Here is a 20,345-nt window from a genome sequence, read left to right on the forward strand (position 1 = left end):
TTATCTGTTTCTTTGCTGGATGCAAACAAAACGTCAGGCTAATTTACTCCCATTAATCTTAAAGGCCGTTGCCACGATGATATTCCTACGTCGGAGAGGATTTTTTTTTTCCTTTTCCACATAAATATTTAAGCAAGTACCTAAAGCAGAAATAAATTGCTTTCTAAAAGGCAGATTAGTTTTATATCCAGTGATTTAACAATAAATTTGTGTGGGGCTGGGCTCCCAGGGCTTGTGGCTCCCTTCCAGCTGGGTTTGCCTTTGCATGAGCAGGGCCTTCATCGTCTTCAGTGGGTGCTTTGCAGGATCTGCGTGGGGCAAAGGTGAAGGTGTTGGTGTCTTATGGTTTCAGCAGTGCTTTCCACGTGGTCCTACCTCCTTGCTGCTGCTCTCCTCCATCCCGTCAAGGTGCCAGCAAGCACACGGGCATGCCCCAAAGGCTGTTCCCCTTCCCAGCTCCCCTGGCTGAAGACAGGCAGGCGCCTGGTTAGGACCAGGGGTTGCTCCAGTCGCCCCCGTGGGAGCCTCCTGCAATTTAGGCCCTACAAGCCCATGGAAGGTGCCTTATCCTGGTATAAGAGCATAAATATAATAGGAAATGAACCATGTTTGTAGCTGGAGTGAACGGGACCTGATGCTGGTGAAGGCTGATGGGGCTGGAGCAGTCCCCAGGGGTTTCTCTGAACCACTGCGGCCACATCTCAGGGCCTGTGCGTTCTGCTTTCTACATGCATAAATACACGTGGGGAAAAAAATAATAATTAGAGGAAACTAATGATCAATCTGAGCAAGATCATGGCTTTTGCTTCTCCCATTTATCCATACATGACTCTTTGTTAATTCAGGAGTGACTTTTATTCACGCGCATAAGGGTTTACAGATGCTCCCACATGTGTTCAGCCAGCAAACTATTTTCTGGGTTTCGTTGTGTTATATTATTATTCTCATTTACTCACATAAGGCAGTGTCCAGGCACGGCTGAGTTATTTTGGACCCAGGATGAGTCGTTTCATTCTCCAAGTTCACAGGCTAAGGTCACCTCTTGATAATGAATCCCTGTGAGTTGGGCTTCAGTGGGGTTTCTTGGTGGAGACGGGATGGGGTGAAGGGTTTCCTTTATCACCTCAAGGGCAGGAGTGCAGCAAGATGCTGCCGGTGCTCCGGATGCTGAGGCACACACGATGTCGTGTGCCGATGCTTTCGGAGAGCACTCACACTGGCTGATTAATGTCACTCCAGCCTCACTTCATCTTCTCTTAAGCAAGAGGGAAAGGTAATTGCTTGCACTTATCAGCGTGGCTGTGGAAGTACCCCCTCGCAGGCTCTAAAACTGACAGACGGCCGAGATGGATGGCTCGGGGACAGCACAGGAGCCCGCTTCCCTGCCTCTCTGCAGGCACCCATGTGTCCTCCTGCTCGTTTTGCTCTCTGCCCTGACTCCTGAGGCCCAATTTAGCCAGGATGCTGCTGTGCGCTCTCACTGCCTGGCTGCTGGGGGTGTCAGCACTCACAGAATGCATTTTGCACCCAGTTGCCTTCTGCTGAGGTAACCCTGCATGTTTGTTAAAGGATTTTTATTTTCTTTTTTCTGCTAACCTTAGAGAAAGCTTCATGCAGACATCAGGCACGTGTCACCTCTTCCTTGGGGGAAGACAGAGCTCAGCTCTGGTGACTTGTTAGGAAGGTCTCCTCTGCTTTTCCTCACACCGCTCCAGACTCTCTGCTTTTAATATTTTGGGAACGATGAAGGCATCATCAAAAAAAGCCTGATGCAAACCATGGGAAGATTGTCAGTGACTTCCCTCGGCCCTGAGCGGTGCCTCTCACTGTTTGGCTAACCCTTCACAGGCTCTCCGTCAATTCAGCTGGTCAAAACTGCAGTTTTCAAAGGTGCTGTGGAGGAGAGGGGAGTGAAGGCACCCAAAATCTGGTCGACATCTGATGAAAATCCCATGCTGCGATCATTGCATGATAAGTCTTCCTTAGTGCCTTTCTCAAGCATTCGTGGGATGTCTCTGGAGAAGGTCTCCTTATCTTTCCTACAATCCCTTCTCCTTTTCCAAGACATCCCACCAACGGGGGGGTTAAATTAAAAAAAAAAAAAAAACAAAAACACCTTTTGGAGCAGCAAGAACCCACCCGCAGCTCCCACATCACAAAAACTGAGGACATGAGAGACCCAGCCACCACCACGGGGTTCAGCGTGGCGTGCCCCTCGCCGTCAGGTTGTGCTGCTGGAGGTACCGCAGCAGGACCTGCCCCCTTCTCTCCAGGGTCCGCAGCAGAGGTCTCAGCCCCTCGGCGCCTCCCTGGCTGTCCCACAGCTCCCGGTCCACGTACAGCGACTCCAGCAGCCGGCGGCCCAAGCAGCCCGACCTCAGCACGGCCACGGCCGCCTCCGGGAAGCTGAAACAGATTCAGGATGGAGAACTGCCATCAGCCACCCCCACCCGCTTCACCGGGACACGTGAAAACAAATGGGTCTTCTCCCTGTCAGGCTTCATCTCGCTGCAACACCCAGCGGGTGTGCAGAGATCACCAAAGGCTCTGCAGGAGGGGAGGGATGTCCCACCAGGAGCGTGCGCCTTGCCTGCCTTACCTGTCTATGCCCTGCAGGAGCCTGAAGTTGAGCTTTGCCTCCGGCTGCTGTGGCTGGCCGGCGTTGTCGATGAACACGAGCTGGGACGGGGCGCTGCTCCGGACCTGCCGGTGGGGACGGGAAGGAGCAGCTCAGATACCACGGGCAGTCACCAGCCCGGTGCTTTAGGCTGGGTGTTTGGGGTACTGAGTAACCCCGAGAGCCTCTGGGGGCCAGAAGCAGCCAGTACTTCCCAGAAACCTTCATTTTTGGCCATGTCGCTGGGACATGGGACAGGGGAAAGGGTCACAAGGGCTGGGGACGTACCAGGATGTGCACCAGGAGCAGCTCGGCTGGGTTTCGGCACTTCTCATGGAGCATCTCCTCCACGCAGGGCTCCGAGGGGTCGGGCTCGAACCCGCAGCAGTATCGGTCCAGGCGGTCGTGAACCTGTGGGAGATATTTTGGGGTCCTCAGCTGGGGCAGACAGCTGGGGTGGGCAGGTCCCGGGGATCCTCACATGGAGCTTTTCTTGCTCAGAGGAAAATAAAATGCTTTTAAGCATTTAAGCTGGGGGTGACTGTCCTCTGGAAGAAGTTGGGCCTGCAAGGACTGCTACATCCTGAAGGCCTGAGCCTGCAAAGTCATCTGGGGGTCAAATAGGTGATGAAACACCAGAAGTTTCCTTTTTTTGGTCTTTCTGTGTGTTGTTGATGGGAAAGCATTCATCAGGGGTAGTCTGTGATTGCTGAAGCTCTCAAGTAGGGCGCCAAAGAGCCTGACTAACTCTCGCGTCACGGAAAAGAGAAGGAAGGGGGCTGGGGAGAGCCACGTGTGAGACTCCTGGGCTTGCAGAGCAGCCCCAAAAATGCCTGTGGCCATCACCACAGCGCCTGGGTGAAGTCCTCAGCTTCTGCATTCCCCAGCTGTCAGCAAAAAAGGCTCTGAAACACAGAGAGAAAGCAAACAGGAAAGTGTCCCTGTGCTGAAATGCTTGAACGAGGGAGGGGGGCAGCCACCCTCACAGCCTTCATTTTGGGGGAGTTGAGCCAATTTCCAGACCAAGCAGCTCCCAGGAAGGATGGGACAACCTCAGAAGGAGACAGGGATGCTGCTGCAGGGGTGAAGCCTGAGTGTGCTGGTGGTTTGGGCTCTTTTTAAGGCACGGGATGAAGCCAGTAGCTGCTCCCTTTCAACAGGGCTCTGCGTTTTACCCATGGTAAAGGAGACATCTCTGTCTCCTGACACCTCAGACCTATGGGACTCAGGTGAACATAGGTTGTAGGGGACAGCCAGCAGCCTGAAACTCTCCTACTTGCAAACACTGTGTGTGTGTGATGTAAGGCGTGAATAATGCAGAAGAAGCCAAATTTTAAAACCCTTTAGAAGAAGCTGATGAAGATCTCAATGCCTGGCTCAGGGCTGCACGGGAAGGCTCAAAGTTTGCGGCTTCCCACTCTCCTCAGTGCATGCTGCAGGATGCTAGAGACATTATTTCATTACTACAGTATCCTGCTGGCTTCATGCCTCTTTATGTGATTTTTCCACATGGGAGGATCCCACTGAGTTATTGAGAAAAAGCCAGTGGATTGCTCCTTGATTTATTACTCCTCTGTTTTGGCCCTCTGCAGGAAAGTCTCCTTAAAACTGGATGCTTTTTTTCTCCTGGAGATGCAGCTTTTCCATTGCATTCAATGGTATTTTGGCCTGGGGGAGGGAAAGGGACTGGTTAATCTTCTCATTTGTTTGGCTGTTTTATCTAAAATATTTCCAAGCCCAACCATGACTGCGTCTCCTTTGCCAGCCATAGTCTGAGGTTATAAAGATTAATGGCCAGGCCGTGCCAAAAAAACAGAAAGAGTAATGAGAACACACATTTCAATAGTATTTTTTTCTTCCTCCTTTTTTTTTTTAAGTATATGTATTTATATATATAAAATTGTCATTTCAGGTAGTTTCCCCTTGTCTAATAATGAAACTTGCAGCCCTGAGGTACATAAACAGGCTTTTTTTTCTTTTTCTTTTTTTTTCTTTTTTTTTCTTTTTTTTTTCTTTTTTTTATTTTTTTTTCCTTTTTTTTTCCACAGAAACCCCTTTTTCCTCCTCAAGATTACTCCCTAATAAATGATAACTGCCTGTGACGCTGCGGTAATCCCTTGCAGCACCAGGCTATGGTTTTCCAGACAGATCAGCCTGTTAACCCTGAGGAGGAGGAGGAGGAAAACACTACCACACAGAGGGGTAGGGATGAAGACTCCCCACACCAGCAGCACGTCTCTGGAGTGACTGCATCAAAGCCACGGGGCTGGTGCAGGAGATGCTGCCTTCACCCTGTGCTGAGGAGATGAAGGAAAGTTGCCTGGTGGCAGGGATTTTTATTTATTTATTTTTCTTTTGTCAGAGAGACTTTGCCTGGGCTTGAAAGTTGAGGAATTCTTGAAATGTTGAGGGCTGAGCAGAAAAACTGAACCCTTTGCATTCACTCGTCTCTTCAGCATCTACAGCAAGAGAAGCTCCAGCTTCCTCCCACCCCAACCTGCAGCTGAGCTTGACCAGCCTGGAGGCTGGCTCAAGGTCCTGAGGCGCTTGGCAGTGCCATGGATCACACACCAGACTTGAACATCTTCAGCCAGCAAAGAGCCACCACCTTTTGAATGATACAGATGAGGCTTCAGCTCCTCAGGCTTCTCTGATTTTCACCAATGATCCAGCTAAATGCAATCACCGAGATGTCCCTTCTGGGTGCAAAAGTTACCCCAGCAGCCAAAAGCAGTAATTTTTGACTCACATTTTGGCATGTTCTCCCTGGACAACACAGCCTACACAACTCACAGAAGAGAAAGAGGTGACAGAGGTGTGCACAGGAGGACGCCGTGTCCCACCAGGCATGCCAGGCAGCCTCCCTCACCTCAACCCTACCTGCAGGAGGAAGTCGAAGAGCGCCAGGCGGCCCCACTCGCCGTGCTGGATGCTCTTGCAGGGTGTCCCCACCACCACCGGGGCCTTGCCGTGAGTCCTCAGCATCTCCTGGTACTGCAGCCACCCCATGGCGCAGGAGTTCTGGTCGTTGTTGGTGTCCTCCAGGTGCTGGACATCGGGTGCCCACCAGATGATGGGCCTCGTAGCGCCATTGGTGTAGCTATAGGGCAGGATGGGGCTGGAGAAGCGGCGGGCCACGGCGGGCAGGCTCCTGTTCAGCCCCAAGACCCTGTCCAGGTGGAAAGCCACCACCTCGTAGAGGTCCCCAGGGCGCTTGATGAGCCCGCAGCGCCCATCCCTGCAGTCCCCCCCAGGACTGGGGGGCTGGGGGTCCCCTTCGGCGTGCAGGCGGACACGCAGGACCTGCCCGTGGGCCGGCACACGGGTTTTGGAGACCACCTGCCCCTGGGCCAGCAGCTTCATCTTCTGGATGTCATCATCAGAGAGCCACGGCGGGGCCGTCCCACCAAAACGCAGCCTGTCCCCATGCTGGGGGCCGCGCCGCCAACACGGCCGCTCCACACAAGGCGAAGGGGAACGGGTGCCCAGCTCCCACAGCCGCCGGCTGTCCCCACGACGCCTCCTTGTCCCCCGGGAGGACGGCTTGTCCCCACAAAGTGTGGTGGCTGTGTCCTGCCGAGGCCGAGGGGGTGGGGACGGTGATATGGGTGCTGGTGCCATGCGAAGGGACCGGGCCCGGCCGTGGTCCCCGCTTGGTGGTGGGGGCAGGTGGGTGAGCACCAGCAGGGCCAGGGCCAGCAGGACCCCCAGGGCCAGCAGGGGAGGGTGCTTCAGCCCCGTCCTTCGCCACGGTCGCTGGGCCTGCGGGTCAGAAAGGAGAAAGGAGAGTGTCACTGGTGTCACAGACACGTTGGCCAACGTGTCTGCTTTGCCCTAAAGCCCTCCCTGGCATCACAGCGCTGGTTCTGCTCAAAGACCACCTCACTGGCTGTGACCTGCCTGGTGGCCAACGTATTTTATAATCTCTTTATAAGCTTTCCAGCCCAGCACTGCTCTCGTGCTTTACAGAGACATTTCCAAGCAATTCGGCGATGAGGCTCAGGACAACAAGCAGGGAAAAGGGCCTTGTTCCTCTTCGCTTTGCCATTATTTATTTTGGAAGCACAAGCACATCCACAGCGGACATAGCGGGGTGGTGTATTGCCAAGGAAGGGATAAGGAATTGTTTGTAAGAGGAAAAGCTTGAAAAAGCAAGAGCTCAAACGCTCTGGGGGTGAGAGCCAGCGGCCAGAGTGACTTCCAGAAGGCAGCTCATGAGAATCACGGGACGGTTTGGGTTGGAAGGAGCCTTAAAGATCACCCAACTCCAACCAACTACCATGGGCAGGGACACCTCCCACCAGCCCAGGCTGCCCAAAGCCCCATTGAGCCTGGCCTTGAGCACCTCCAGGGATGGGGCATCCACAGCTTCTCTGGGCAGCCTGTGCCAGGAGAAATGTTTCATCTGCACCTCATCAGCTGATCGAGCACTATCCGAAAACCTGTGAGGGCCCAAGTGGGTTTCCCTTCAAGGTCTCAAGGACTGAGCAGATTTAAAGCAGCTTCCAAGAGCCTGTGATGGTGCATTTGGAGTGATTTAGCTTTATAGCTCTCATTTAATTGTTTCTCTCCCAGAAATACAGCACAGCACAGCAAAATGGAGCTGCTGGGAGGAACGCTTCGCTCACACTCAGCTTGTGCCAGCCTCCTCCTGTGCAGCTCCAGGTGTGTGTCAGACCCGCACGGCAAAAACAGAGGGGCTGCCCAGAAATCTCACACCCATCCGAGTGTTTTTCAGAGCCCTGCCCAAAGCAACCCAAATAACAACACCTCTGCAGCTTTTTGGGTCCCTGAAACCAGACCTCGAGCTCTGCTGCCAACATTCATGAACACACTTGGGAACTCTTCCCCTTATTGTAATGGTGCGGAAAGCACTTGTCCAGGCACAGCAGCCGAGACTGGCTTTAATTAGCAGAACTCACACCCTTGGGGGAGCAAACAAGAGCCACACGGGGAGCATGGCGAACACAGAGGGAAAACCCCTTTTTAATCCACAGCTGGAGAGCAACGCTGGCCACAGGGAGCCAAGCGGATGGGAACAATTACAATTTATTTATTTTTTACGTCAAGGTGGTTTGCAGGGCGAGTGGATGAAGCATCCTCAGTGCCTGGAACCACTTTGTCCCCTCTGTGGGCAGGCTCGGTTTGGTTACAGCCGGGGCTGAATCCTGCTCCTGGACCAGGGCCACCGCAGCCCTTTCCCTGCTCAGCTCAGGGAGCCTGGATTTCACTGCCACATCGACAATAATAAGGGGGAAAAAAAGTGCAAGTACAGCCTCTACGTTATTTCTGGCAGTCAATATTACAAACTTAATAATAATCTAGATGATATAACACTGCAGAAATGGCGCTGTATTTATAAACCCAGGGTAAATCCTTTTCCAAAGAGACTTTCTCCGAGTCTAGGCTGTAAAAAAAATGCTGCACTTTAAGCTATGGCTTCAATTCAGCCTGAAATGAAAACCATACATACCGCTCTGCTTTGCCAGCTTGACAAACTGACAGTACAGCACGTCTTCTCTAGAAATTAGGTACATTTCCCAGCAGGCAAGCTGAAGAAAAACCCATAAAAAACGCTTCGGAGAGGTACGGCCAGGATGCCAAGGAGTAAACAATACATCTGCTCACTCCTCAGATGGACATACAGCACAGCCCGGGCTCTCGGGGGCATGGCCTGGCCACTCGGGGGTGAGATTTTCTAAGTGTGGCTCAGAGGATTTTATCCCCGACACTTTGTTCCCGGGGTGCTCGAAGCTTGGCGGAATTTGAAGCGGAGGAGCCTGTTTCCAATTGCTTCACAAAGTGCATCGAACTGGCTTTGTCGAGCGTGGAAGAAAAGAAAAACAAACCCAAAACTTCATTATCCAGGAATGTGAGGAACAGCCCTCAAACTCAAGAAGATGCCATAGAAATACGTGGCCTTTGAAAGCGGGATCCATCCCTGCTCTCCTCTGGAGCCTGCCAGATAAACACAGAACCGAGTGGACAGCAGGCAATGCAGCCCACCGTGACCAATTTTAATAAAAATTGCTTGAAAAACCCCCAGAAGCCAGACCTGCTGCCAGGTGGTGCTGGGTCTGTCCCGCAGAGCCAGCAGAACCCCCCAGGCTGGCTCACTGAGCTCTTCCCAAGAGCATGTCCAAACCAAACCTGAACACGACAAAGCTCAATTGCCCGGGATGGGGCTTTGAAACTTGCTGTGCTCTGCTCCATCCCCTCGTGCAACATCTGCGCGCCCGCTCCCTTCCAACAGTGCTGCCTTTGTGCCTCGGGGACTGCGCGGAGGATGCTCCGGAGGAGGGCAGCAGCCTGCAGACCACATGCCGGGGTCCTTCGCTGCTAACCCCTCACACGCACAGCCTCTGCACGCCTGGCTTCCTTCTGCTGGAAAACAGTGTGATTTTTTTTTTCTTCCACACCTTCTTCAGGAATCAGAAGTCCTGCTCTTCAGCAGCTCGCTTGCAGCCGCAGCAAAGGACACGGCTGCTTTTCTGCTCACCCTAACAATTTCCACAGGATGCCCAAAGCCAGGACAGTGACAGCAGCGAGGAGCCCAGGGGTTCCTCTAAAGTTCCCTTCCTCACAATGTCCCCCACCCTAAAAGCTTCTCCCTGTGTACTCCTGAGCCGCTCACCAGCTTCAGCCCTGCATCTCCAGCAGGGTTGTGCTGCCTCCTGCATCGCTGCAGCAAAGAGCAAAGGTGCTGGGAAGTGACATCTTATTTTGCAGCGTGTTCTGGGCTACACGGGGATGAATACATTTAAATAAAATCAAGTTTTATTCCCTTCTTGCTCTTGATGAGCTTACCGATCCTGTTGATGAGTGCCTGAAGAACCACTAAAACTCTCTTACACATTTTTGGCACCTGATCTGGTCTTATTCCTTTTATTGGGGGTTACATTTGTCCTATATATGACTTGGGGGGGTGGGTTTTGATCCATTTATTTCCAGTCTTCATGTTGAGCTGGCGCACCAGCCCCGGAGAAGAGGCACACGTGCTCAGTGCCCTGCGGGGGCTTTGCACAACTGGCTCCAGATTCCCTTGGACGCTTTTTGGTGGAGGATGGACAAGTCGGCTGGCTCAGTCTCCCCTCTCTTGCTCTAAGGGTTTTTTTTTTTTCTTCCTGAAGAGCGGAGGAACGCATTCGTGGGATTCCACAGCTGTGGCCGGGAGGGGAGGGACAGCGGGGCCATTCATCCCCTTGGCTTTATTGAAAACAGAATTGTTCATTCGTGCCCATCCTCAGCTTCAGGAAGGTAACCGTTTCCCTAGGTTTAACCCGTTCCTTTAGTTCCTAGGCAGGGAAAAAAATAAAAATAAAAAGGGAAAGGAATCTGCTCCCTGCCTGTCGTTGCCTCCTGCATCCTGCTTTTCCTTCTCCCAGCCGACCCCACCGGGTGAATGATCGCAGCCCGGCTCTGGAGGGGCTTTGCCTTTGGGGAAGGCAAGCAGCCACGGGGTTACTGAGCCTTTGGAGGGGTAATTATGGCATTTGGCATCTCTGCGAGAGCATTAATAAAGCGCCGTCAGCCCCTCTTATGTGTGCTGCCTCGTACTGGGAGAGCGGCAGAGTAGCTGGAAATTACTCACCGGCAGATTTTGGAGCCAGAAGCGAGGAGGCATTTCCCTCACGCAGCCTTCCCCCAGCCCGCTGCTGGCATTCGGTGTGTTTTCAGCTGGAGCTGGGGACACAGGGGAGCAGCCCCAAGCCCTGGCCTCGCCGTGCTTTAAAACCCAACAACAACCCCCCAAAAAAAACACTTTTTGATGCTGGTAGGAAACCGGCATCATTAATCAGGGAACTCAGAGTAGCCCATGCATGTGCCCTGCCGTGAGTCCTGCTGCTCACCAGCACCACTGGCCCCACAGTGTGCACCAGCCCCCTGAGCACCCCCAGCCATGCTCCCGTGACTTAAAGGCATTTCAGTGACATGTGTGGGTGACACCAGAACAGTTTTTGGCAGCAGCACCTCCTGTCTCGCCCAGCACGTGCATCTGCAGCCGCTGCCCGACACGGGTTTTTGCAGGGGTGGCAGAGCAGAGGTGGGCAAGGCACTGCTCGCTTCCTCAGCTTTTTAATTAACTGCTTTGAGATAATTAAATACACTCCCTTGATTGTTAACCATTCGCTTTGCCCATCCCTTGTGTTACTAAGGACAGATCCATGCTGGAGTCTTGCCTGCATGCTCCAGCCCCACAAGGGATCCCTCTGGACTTGTCCCATGGAGGCAACTGGGGGATGGCCTTGCAACACATCCCATAGACTCAGCATCCCTTCCCAGCACCATCTCGAGGAGGAAAACCCCAAAATCATACCATGGCTCCTAGCAGCAACTGATGTCCTGCTCCTCACGTGCAGCAGAGGCGGCACGCGGTCACCTCCCGGGCTGGGCACCAGCTCCTGGCAGCGCTTCCATAGAAAACCAGAACATCGCAAACCATAAAATGGAAATAAAAATTAAAAAAAAAAAAAGAGAGAGAAAAATAAATAAAATAAATGAAAGGTTTTTTAAAAAGTCCAATCCACGCGGCTCCTCTCCCCGAGGCACTGTCACTCCCGTGTCCCTTGGGGCTCGGGGCAGCCTCCGCGTGGGCTCTCCGCTCCCGGCGGGCGGACGCCCGGCCAACTTTGGCCGCCAGTTTTCCAACTCTGCAGCAGCCCAGACCCACCTCCCTGAGGCTGGGAAGGGGGGAGCAGGCATTTGAAGAGTCTCTTTTTCACAATAAAAGCCCTTCTTGCTGCCTTTTTCTTTTTTTTTTTTTTTTTAAATACAGAGGGCGAGTTCGATCTGGGAGGCAGAGGTAAAGGAGGCTGGAATGACACGTGCTCCTCCTGAGTCTGGGACAAGCAGGGGACAGGCAGAGCCCCAGGGACCTCGTTGGTCTTGCTCCACTGCAGCTGGGAAAGGGAGCCCCAGGTCTGCTGATGGGTGCCCCAAAAAGCGCCCTTCTGGGGTTTTTAACAGCGTTGAGCTGCTGCCTTTCAGTAGTGGTGGGAGGTGGCTCCTGTGTCCCCAAGCCCCTCTAGCCTGCTGACCACACACAGCCCTGCGGTGACATTGCCCAGGACTGTGTGCTAGGTGCAAGAAATGGTTGCAGTGTAATGCTCTGCCCAGCACGGGCTTCTACCAGTCCCAGCTCCCCCACACACCCTTGGCACGTTGAGTGCATTTATTTTCCCCTTTTTGTGTCTCCCAGCACCTTTTGTTGCCCCTCAAAACTCTCCCTAAGCAAATACACGGATGGAAGGTTAGGTCCAAAGGCTGCACGTTGAGCATCTCTGTGCCAGCCTCAGGTGGGAGGAGTTTCTCCCATTTCTGAGGCTTCTGCTTTCCTCTCCTTCTGGTAATTCTGAAGTGAGCCAATTGATATGCAATTTTCTGTCAAAATGACTCCTGTTGGTGCAACAGCACCGTGCGCCTTGACTGACAGGCCAGGCGCTCCGGCTCCTCTCTCCGGCTTGCTTCTCCTCACAAATAACCCTTTAAAATGCACGCCTGACATCTGATGAATTCGCCGTCAGAAAGAGGCACGGATGGCTGCTGCAGGAGGCAGACTTCAGGGATCAGTGGCCAAACTGCCGGGATAAGGCCACAGAGCCTGCAAACAGATGCTTTGACCTCAGCACTTGGAAATTTCGATCTGATTCCCACTCCCTCCTCCTTCCCCTGGAGAAGTTTGAATGGATTTCTGAGGCCCAAGCTCTACCCAGATAAATCACTGCCTATCAGCCACTGATTAGAAATGAGCTGCTCAGAAAGCCTTCGGACTTCTCCTTTTCCCCCTGCTCTCTCCTGTATCTTCTGGTAAATGGGCCTCCAGAGGTGATTGCTCATTCCTCCAGTTTGCCTTTTAGGTGAGGGATGGGAACTCTGCATCGCTTTTCAGACCATGGCCTTGCTTTTGTGGGACAGGCACAGTAATGCTTCAATTGAATTAGGGTTTTCTTTCCATTTTTTGATTTCTCAGGTGGGCAAGTGGGTGTGCGGAGGCCATGTCCGGGACCAAGCTGCTTCACTAGCACCTTATCGCTGGAAACCATCCCCGTGGCTTAATAACCTGAGCTGCCCCACACGTGGTGCCTGTGGGATTCCTCGGGATCAACGTGCAGTCCTTGAGCTCTCTGGGGCCACAGATGCCTGCTCGCACCTCCCCCAGGGGATATGGACACGCTGCTGTTTTCTGGGGGGTGAGTGAAGAAAGAGAGAAAATGAGACAGAAGCAATCTGTTTCTTTTCCTGGAAGAAACTTACTGGCGTATGCTTGAATTGGGTCCACAAAGACGCTATATTGGCCATTTACATACCTCTGTGCTGTGCTCTGTTGCTGCGAGGGTGGGCTGGGATGGAAGGAAGCTTACACATGAACACGGGGAGACAGACACCCGGCACCGCAGCGGCACTTCGTCCTCACGCCTGCTGAACACGGGGCCTGGCCGACATATGGGCTCATGAATCTTTCCTGACAGCCCTGCGGTGGCAGAAGCAGGGAGCGGAGCTTCCTGGTTGTAAATCGGTCATGAATAAATTTAGGCTGGTAATTAGAAAGTTTCTGATAATCAGAGGCATGAAGTTCTGGAAGCTTCCGGATAGACCAGAGGGAGCTGGCTGGGAGCCTCTGCTGAACCACTATAGGGAAATGTAGGGCAGGAGGGTGGGATATTGAAGAGGGAAGGCTTGGGGGTTTTGGCCTTTTGGCCAAAAGCTTTTTGGCTCCCCCAGGGAAGGAGATAGGAGCAGACCCAGCTGAGGTTTGCCCATGGTGCTTTCTGTGTCATGTTTCTCTCAGGCTTGTCCCATACTTCAGGACAGGTTGCCTCTGAGGTCTGTGAGGAATTTTTTTTTACCCCACTCGTTGAGAGGGAGCATCTCTCCTCCCTCTTTATTATGTATCAGCGCTGCTCTCCTAATCACTCAAAACAGACCCGGAGCCAAGCTCCTCACAGGCTTTGAGTCAAAATGAGCCCCAAATGAGTCTAAAGGAGATACTGAAGGTGATGGACAGGGGGGCATCCCCTAGCACCCTTATTCCTGCTTGTGGTAGGTACTGTGGGGCTGGAAAAGGAAGGCCCAAACTCATGTCCACTCCCTTCACAGCATCTCCCTCTGGCACCCTCGGGGCCAGATACCTGCTCCCCACTAAAGCAGAAGCATGGTGTTGTCAGCAGATGCCAGACACCGCCACTGAGCAAACACATCTTCCCCTCCAAGGTCACGTTCAGGTGGTGGGGAGCCGAGGCGGCCTGCTCCCATTTGGGACGAGGATCTGCATGCCCTGCAAAGAGCAGCAGCTTGCCAGCCTCCCCCTGGGCCTTGAAAAATGCTCCAAGCAAGCAGAGCAAAAACGATGCCACTTTCAGCTAGTCAGGCTTAATTTGCTTCATTATGCCATAAACTCTCGGATTTTTTTCATTACCCACAGAGACTTGCAGGATGAGCTAAGGCTCACATGTGCAATGTGAATGAGATAAGCAGTAAAAATAAAAGATAAACAACTAAAGGAAAAAAATAATCATTTAAAGTTATTCAGGGGCTCCAGGGAGGAAGAGAAGGGGGAAGGAAAGGAAGAAGCCCACAAGCCTATTTCCCATCCTTTCTTTAGATCACCTTCATGCAGTAATACAGATAGCAAGCTCTTTTTTTTTTTTTTTTTTTTTCCCATTGCTTCTTTTATTTGATGGCTTTTGTAAACACGAGGTTCAAACAGTGGCTCTAGGAAGTCTCGGCTGCTGAGTTATTGTGAAAAGCACTCAGAAGTTGTGCCCTCCCGCTGGGTGTCTCTGTAGGTAAATCTCCAGCCGATCTGAAAGCTGCTCTCTTTTTGTGCTGTTTAAATATGAACACTGCTACTTTTCCAAAAAAAATCCACCTTTCCATCAGAGCAGAGCCCCCGATGAGAGCTGCCCATACAACCCCCACCAGCTGTGTGGGGCCCAGCACGAGCAGGAGGGCCACCACCAGCAGGCCGGGCCTCTCCTCGCCACACGCATGAAGCAGCACTCCCAGAACAAGACAAAATGTCCCCAAAGTTTCAGCCCGATGCCCCCAATTTTTCAATACAAAGATTAAGCTATAGGTAATTACAAGATCAAATAATTTGAAAATGTAATGGTCAATGTGCCTAAGCAAACCTTGACCGGAGGTCAGTTTGGACACCAGCACTTGAAAAGGAGGTTCAGTGAATCCAGAGATCCCTCTTCCCAGTGCATTTCATCTCTAATAAAACCAAAATACATTCAGATGCCAAGCATGGGATCAAGAGAAGTGTTTAGACAAGAAACAAGAGCACTTAAATATAGATTTGTTTTGGTTTTGTCTTTGAAGATATCTGCATAACCAGCAAATCACTCAGCCCAGAACCGCGGCTGGTTCACGGAAGCAGCAGTAGGTTTTACACCTTTTAGCTGTAGGTTATGCCAAGGGGCCCAGTCCTGCTCCTATCATTGCTCACATTGCCCAGACTTTGCAGGGAAAAAAAAAAAAGATTAATACTGTTTTTTCCTGCTGTTGATATCAGTTCAGGAAAATTTACCTGCTGATCTCAGGAGGAAACTGGAGCAGAGCATATTCCCCTCTGCTCCCAGTAAGTCCCATACATGCTCTGTGTGAAATCAGGTAAGAAAATTAACACCAGGACTTCACCTTCAGCTGTTTCTGTACAGCAGATCCTGTTTCTTTACATTCAGCTCCACGACGTAAATGAAAGAAGTATATCCTGATGGGCAAACTACATCTTAGTCAACTAGGAATGCAAAATTAAGATACAGATAAAGCAAACCCATTGTTTTGAAATATTTGTGCCATCACCTCTGTTTGGCAGCGTTCCCTCACTGAAGGGCAGCAGTTGTCTGGTTAGGGTAAGCCTCAGGAATATAGTAGTGAAGAGCTAACATTGCCATCGTGTGGTAAGCATTAGAAACAAAGCGATACTTTGCATTTTTTCTATATCCAAGTATCTTTAAAAAAATCAAAAATAAAAAACAGACGAAGCAGCACAGGTGGCACAGCACCCGTTGTTTGGAAAGCAGGTAGACTACTGACATGACGCAAAGCCCCAAAAAGTTTCAGAAAGGTTTTGTTGACTTGTGAGGACCACCACTTGCTGCTGATGCACAGCACACTGTCCGAAACACAGCGTAGTTACCAAAGACTGGTAAATTCTCTTGTTTCTCTGTCCCCCTTTCCTCCTAAGAGTAAAAAAGGATGTTTCCACAGAAGCAATTGAGGACAGTCGTGGTGTTACAGAACCAAGTTTCTTCCAGGTCATGTAAAGTGGTATAGGGGGGAACGGACACAGTGGACAAATTCCTTGGAAGCGAGCACTTCCAAAATGGGCAAGGATGAAAGAAAAATCACTTGTGAATTGGTTATGAGTGATATGCCTTTCAAATTAATCTGAAGCTTGAGTTTCAGAGTAGGTGGATTTAATCACTTTGAAATCCAGTGTAACTCAAAATCTCCAGGTGCTTGAACACAGCGATCATTCTCAATTTTAATCTCAATTTGCATCATTTCTTAGGCTTTTCTTCCTTAGCTTTAGCCATTCATTATCAACCATGTGCTTGAACTCAATTTCCACAGCTTATAAATAGCTCAAGACAACATAAAGTGCTTGAGCAAGCAGATGCCCAATTTTGGCTTAAATAAGCAACATTAGGCACATAACGACTTTGGAGCATACATTTTTAGAAGCATATGCTCGTGCTCATATATTGTTAAATATACTGATGTATTTGGTAATATACTTGAAGGTCTTACAACCTTCATCTTAATATTTTCCCTCTTCAATGTTATGACAGTAACAATAATTTGCTTTTTGACTACAAGAGATCTCAGACTTCTACAGTTTCTGCATTCAACACGAAGAAAATACATCTTCTCAACAAACTGCACACAAGAAAACATATGGAAGAAACGGATGCTGACATTTAGATGTAGACTTTAAAGCATGGAGACTCAACCCATCATTACAGTGTTTCAAATTAATTAGTTTTTAGGTCATGCCCCTTTTTGCTTATTGGTTTTGATTAAAAAGTAGTAATTATGTGCTGCATAGTTTAAGGAACTGTAATTAGGGCAAGGTATAAGGTATCGATGTAAGCCATCAACTTCAAACATTCTGAAAAGCAAGCACGGTAAAGGAAGTCACCAATTTTTGTCTTGTTAATATACCTCTCATTATTACGACTGTACTTACAGTACAACTTGTATGCTTTTAGACTTCTGGGGTATGGAAGTATCCCAGGAAACTGCTTATACAAAGTTTTTGGTTGTGGGATGTGTTTTTTTAAGTAGTTAAGAACAGCAATTTGTTAGTCTCTCAAGCTCTGACATACCTGCATTCTAACCAGAAGATGCATTTCCAATTGGCCTGAAATTACACAGAAAAATTGGTTTAATTGATCATTTCTCACACCAAGGACTGTGCTCGAAATTTTGTTTATCCAACAGCAGATTACTTTAAAATGTCTAAGGACCTGAACTACTTTGAATACCAAAGCATACAAATATTTGAAACAGTATTGAGTACAGAGTACTGAGCACAGGCTGTATGGTCAACATGATGTGACACAAACATTCCTGTGTGCTTCAGAGAAACCCTTGAGCCCAACCCTTGGGACATTAATAAACGAGACAGACAATTCTTGGTCAGGAGCAAAATGAACTTATGTTTACAATTTAGATCCATTTGTCATTTCTGAAGAATCAGAACATGGACACAAAGTAAAACATAACTAGAAGCTCATTTTATTTCTGTTTCTTCTCTGTCTTCTTGACTTTTTTAGAAGTCTTCATCTGGAGCTTCCTGATTTCATGCTTAATGATCCTGTTTCTCTGCAAGAACAAACAAAAATACTATTAATCAAAATGAAGACTCTTAACAGTTCAAAAGTATTATTCCTTGATTTCAATTCTGATCTTTCAGGTTCTGCCCTTTTTGATGATCACCCTTTGCTAACCTGATTATATTTTATTTACGTTAAAAGATTTAACGTGTGTTACATCCTAAATGTCAAATCCTACCTAAAACTATTCTACCAAGTGGCCAACATCACTGGCTGGCAGCTTGGGCATCCCGATATCCCATGAGTGAGGAGTTTGTTACAGAATGAAGTATTATCTGTGTCCAATCAAGAATATTCTATTTCATCTCCTTCCTCAGCTGTAACCAGGAACACTGATGCACAGATCATGTGAACTCAGCTTTGATCAGTGACTGAACTGGTGGCCCAAGAGCCATCGGAATTCAAGGCACTCACATTCTTTGTGCCAACCAACTGTAAAAGCAAGGCTACTAACATCTGTGCATGACTCTAAAGCAAAGCCTACAAGCAGAAACCCTGTAAGGAAACCACACTCAAGCACTTACCATTTTCTTTGCTTTCATAACCTTGTAACGATCGAAGTCAGTCATTTTGGCTTTCTGTTTGGAAAAAAAAAAAAAGAAAACACAAAAAAAATGAGGCTCTGATACACACATGTGTAAGTTATAAAACTCAGAATTTCAAAACATTCCACAAGTAACTCTGAGCATCTGCAAACAAGGTCTAGCTACACACCTACCAGGAGTTCACTACAGGCCTTCACTGGGAAGCGAGGATGCAAAACTACAAGTTGTAATCACTGAACAAAACAAACCTTTACAATAAAACTACAAGAAATTAAAGCTGATAGAGATTTTAATCTACACCTTTTTGGTTTTTTTTAAATCTAAGCAACAGAAAATACGTAATTTATCAGCACCTAATTTTCATGAGTAGGAGCAGTACAAAGTACATTACTCATCCAGTCAAATTCCATACCTTTTCCCTGGCTTCAATCTTCTTTGCCCATCTTGTTGCTGCCCATTTTTCATTTATATTTTCCTTCTCCCAGGCACGTCGCACACACTTCTGACGAGCACTGCATTACAACAGTCACAGAGTTATATTCACAGTCTTTCCAAAAAAATAATCTCTAAAGCTAGCCCATCAAATTACACCCAAGATCATCCCTCTACATTCCTTCAGATGCCTAGTTTAAGCCAATGCCACATAACTCTCTGTGGCCTGATTAATATTTTATGTAACTGCTTTGCTAGAACTAAGCATATAAGTGATTTCAAGAGGCATATTAACGCTCCTAGCAACACTCCTGAATCACAGAGGCAACATTTTTTGTTTCTAAATTACAATTTAAATAGTACCTACACTGGAGAGAAGAGGGCAAGTTCAGCCTCCTACAATTCCAGTGTAGCTCTGCTGGGAGGTAACTTATTTAATGTCTGAAGGCGACCTGAGCAGCAGCAAAAGCAAAGCTGCCCAGTATTACTGTAACTGCTTCCCCACAATCCTTGCAGCCCACACCTACCTGCAAGTTGCCTAGGCCAGTCTGCTGTTTCCTTCTCTCCAGTTATTAGCCAGCAGTGAAAATCAAAACTTAAATGTACTCAACTGTCCTAACGCAGTCTGCCCAATTTTAGCTGCATACACACTAATGCATTGATTTAACAACGTACAAGTGCTCTTCATCAGATCACATAATTCAGGAGTGAAGTGAGAGCTTGTTGCCTACAAAACGAACACTCACCTGTGCGGGAACTTGATCACAAAGTCAGTCAGCTGCATGCACTTGAAGGGCATGGCCTGCCTCCTGACACCGCTGCAGGGGCCATCGACCAGGGCCTGGAAAGGAGGAGAAGATGTTTGGTTTTAATCTTGTAATTCATATTTTTTTTTAGTTTTAACAGGATCAAGCATTTATTTTCAGCACACGTAAGTGCCACTTAGGAAAAACTTATTTACAGAAAGGGTTGTTGGGCATTGGAATGGGCTGCCCAGGGAAGTGGTGGAGTCACCATCCCTGGAGGTCTTTAGGAGGCGTTTAGATGCAGAGCTCAGTGATGTGGGTTAGTGGAGGGCTGGTCAGTGTTAGGCCAGAGGTTGAGCTCAGTGATCTCGGAGGTCTCTTCCAGCCTGGGTGATCTTGTGCATTTTTCAGCTTTATGCCCATCAGCCACGTGTTCTGAGGCCCCACACGGGGCGGCGCTCACCCTGGCAGCCCCAACACGTGCTCCTTCCCCTCTCACCCACACTAAACACTCCCAAACCTCATTTTTTTCACCATTTGCTCCTTTTTCTCACCCCTCTCCCCAGGACCACTCTCCGACCACCCCACCACCCCCAGCGCAGGGGCAGCGTGCCGGGACCCCCCCCCCCACTCCACTCACCCTATTCTGGTCGATGACATCCACGATGGCCACCAGCTTGCCGGCGTGCGGCCCGAAGGCGACGAAGGCGACGCGCCCGATCTCCACAAAGCGCTTGAACACCTGAGGGACGGAGGAGAAAGAAGGGGGGGGGGGGGGGGGCAGCCGTTAGTCACCGTTTAACGACACCCCTCGACCCCCACACCCCCCTAACGGCCGCCCCATCCCTCACAGCCCCCTCACGGCCCCCTCACGGCCCCCACAGCGGCGCTTGAGGCGCGGGGGAGCCCCGAAGCCGCCGGGCCCCGGCGCCGCCCGCCCGTACCATGATGGCGGCCGGCGGCAGAAAGGAAAGGGCTGGCTCGGCGCCACCGGATGGGCCCTCACGGCGGAGGGGGCACTGCGCATGCGCGCAGCCCGCATCATCACTCTGTAGGCGGGGGGGCGTGGCTAAGGTGGCGCCGGCGCGCCGGCGCGAGGCGGCGCGGGAAATGGAGGCTGTGGGTTATAGGGGCATAGGGGGAGTTTGGGGGTAGGATC

The 20,345-nt window shown here is 50.1% G+C and overlaps 2 protein-coding genes across 2 annotated transcripts; both read right to left on the reverse strand.

Moving 5' to 3' along the window:
- Window positions 1-1,899: 1,899 nt before the first annotated feature.
- GASK1A (golgi associated kinase 1A) lies at window positions 1,900-10,241 on the reverse strand (the record flags this gene model as incomplete). Its single annotated transcript, XM_082755346.1, has 5 exons — window positions 1,900-2,406; window positions 2,600-2,703; window positions 2,906-3,028; window positions 5,498-6,379; window positions 10,209-10,241. The coding sequence occupies 5 exons, from the start codon at window positions 10,239-10,241 to the stop codon at window positions 2,199-2,201; spliced, it is 1,350 nt and encodes a 449-aa protein (XP_082611472.1). The 3' UTR covers window positions 1,900-2,198.
- Window positions 10,242-17,266: 7,025 nt separating this feature from the next.
- On the reverse strand, window positions 17,267-20,210 carry RPL14 (ribosomal protein L14). Its single transcript, XM_082755104.1, has 6 exons — window positions 20,131-20,210; window positions 19,827-19,928; window positions 19,187-19,281; window positions 18,421-18,520; window positions 17,988-18,041; window positions 17,267-17,452 (listed from the first exon to the last, which is right to left on the reverse strand). The coding sequence occupies exons 1-6, from the start codon at window positions 20,131-20,133 to the stop codon at window positions 17,366-17,368; spliced, it is 441 nt and encodes a 146-aa protein (XP_082611230.1). The 5' UTR covers window positions 20,134-20,210; the 3' UTR covers window positions 17,267-17,365.
- Between the last annotated feature and the right edge of the window lie 135 nt (window positions 20,211-20,345).

Source organism: Aythya marila (assembly GCF_965140915.1).
Source record: "Aythya marila genome assembly, chromosome: 2".
Classification (NCBI taxonomy): domain Eukaryota; kingdom Metazoa; phylum Chordata; class Aves; order Anseriformes; family Anatidae; genus Aythya; species Aythya marila.

Coding starts and splice junctions, on each gene's coding strand:
- RPL14 (XM_082755104.1), bottom strand. Junction 19,282..19,826: donor ATGTCATCGACCAGAATAGG/GTGAGTGGAGTG, acceptor CCTCCTTTCCAG/GCCCTGGTCGATGGCCCCTG. Junction 18,521..19,186: donor GTGATCAAGTTCCCGCACAG/GTGAGTGTTCGT, acceptor GTTGTAATGCAG/TGCTCGTCAGAAGTGTGTGC.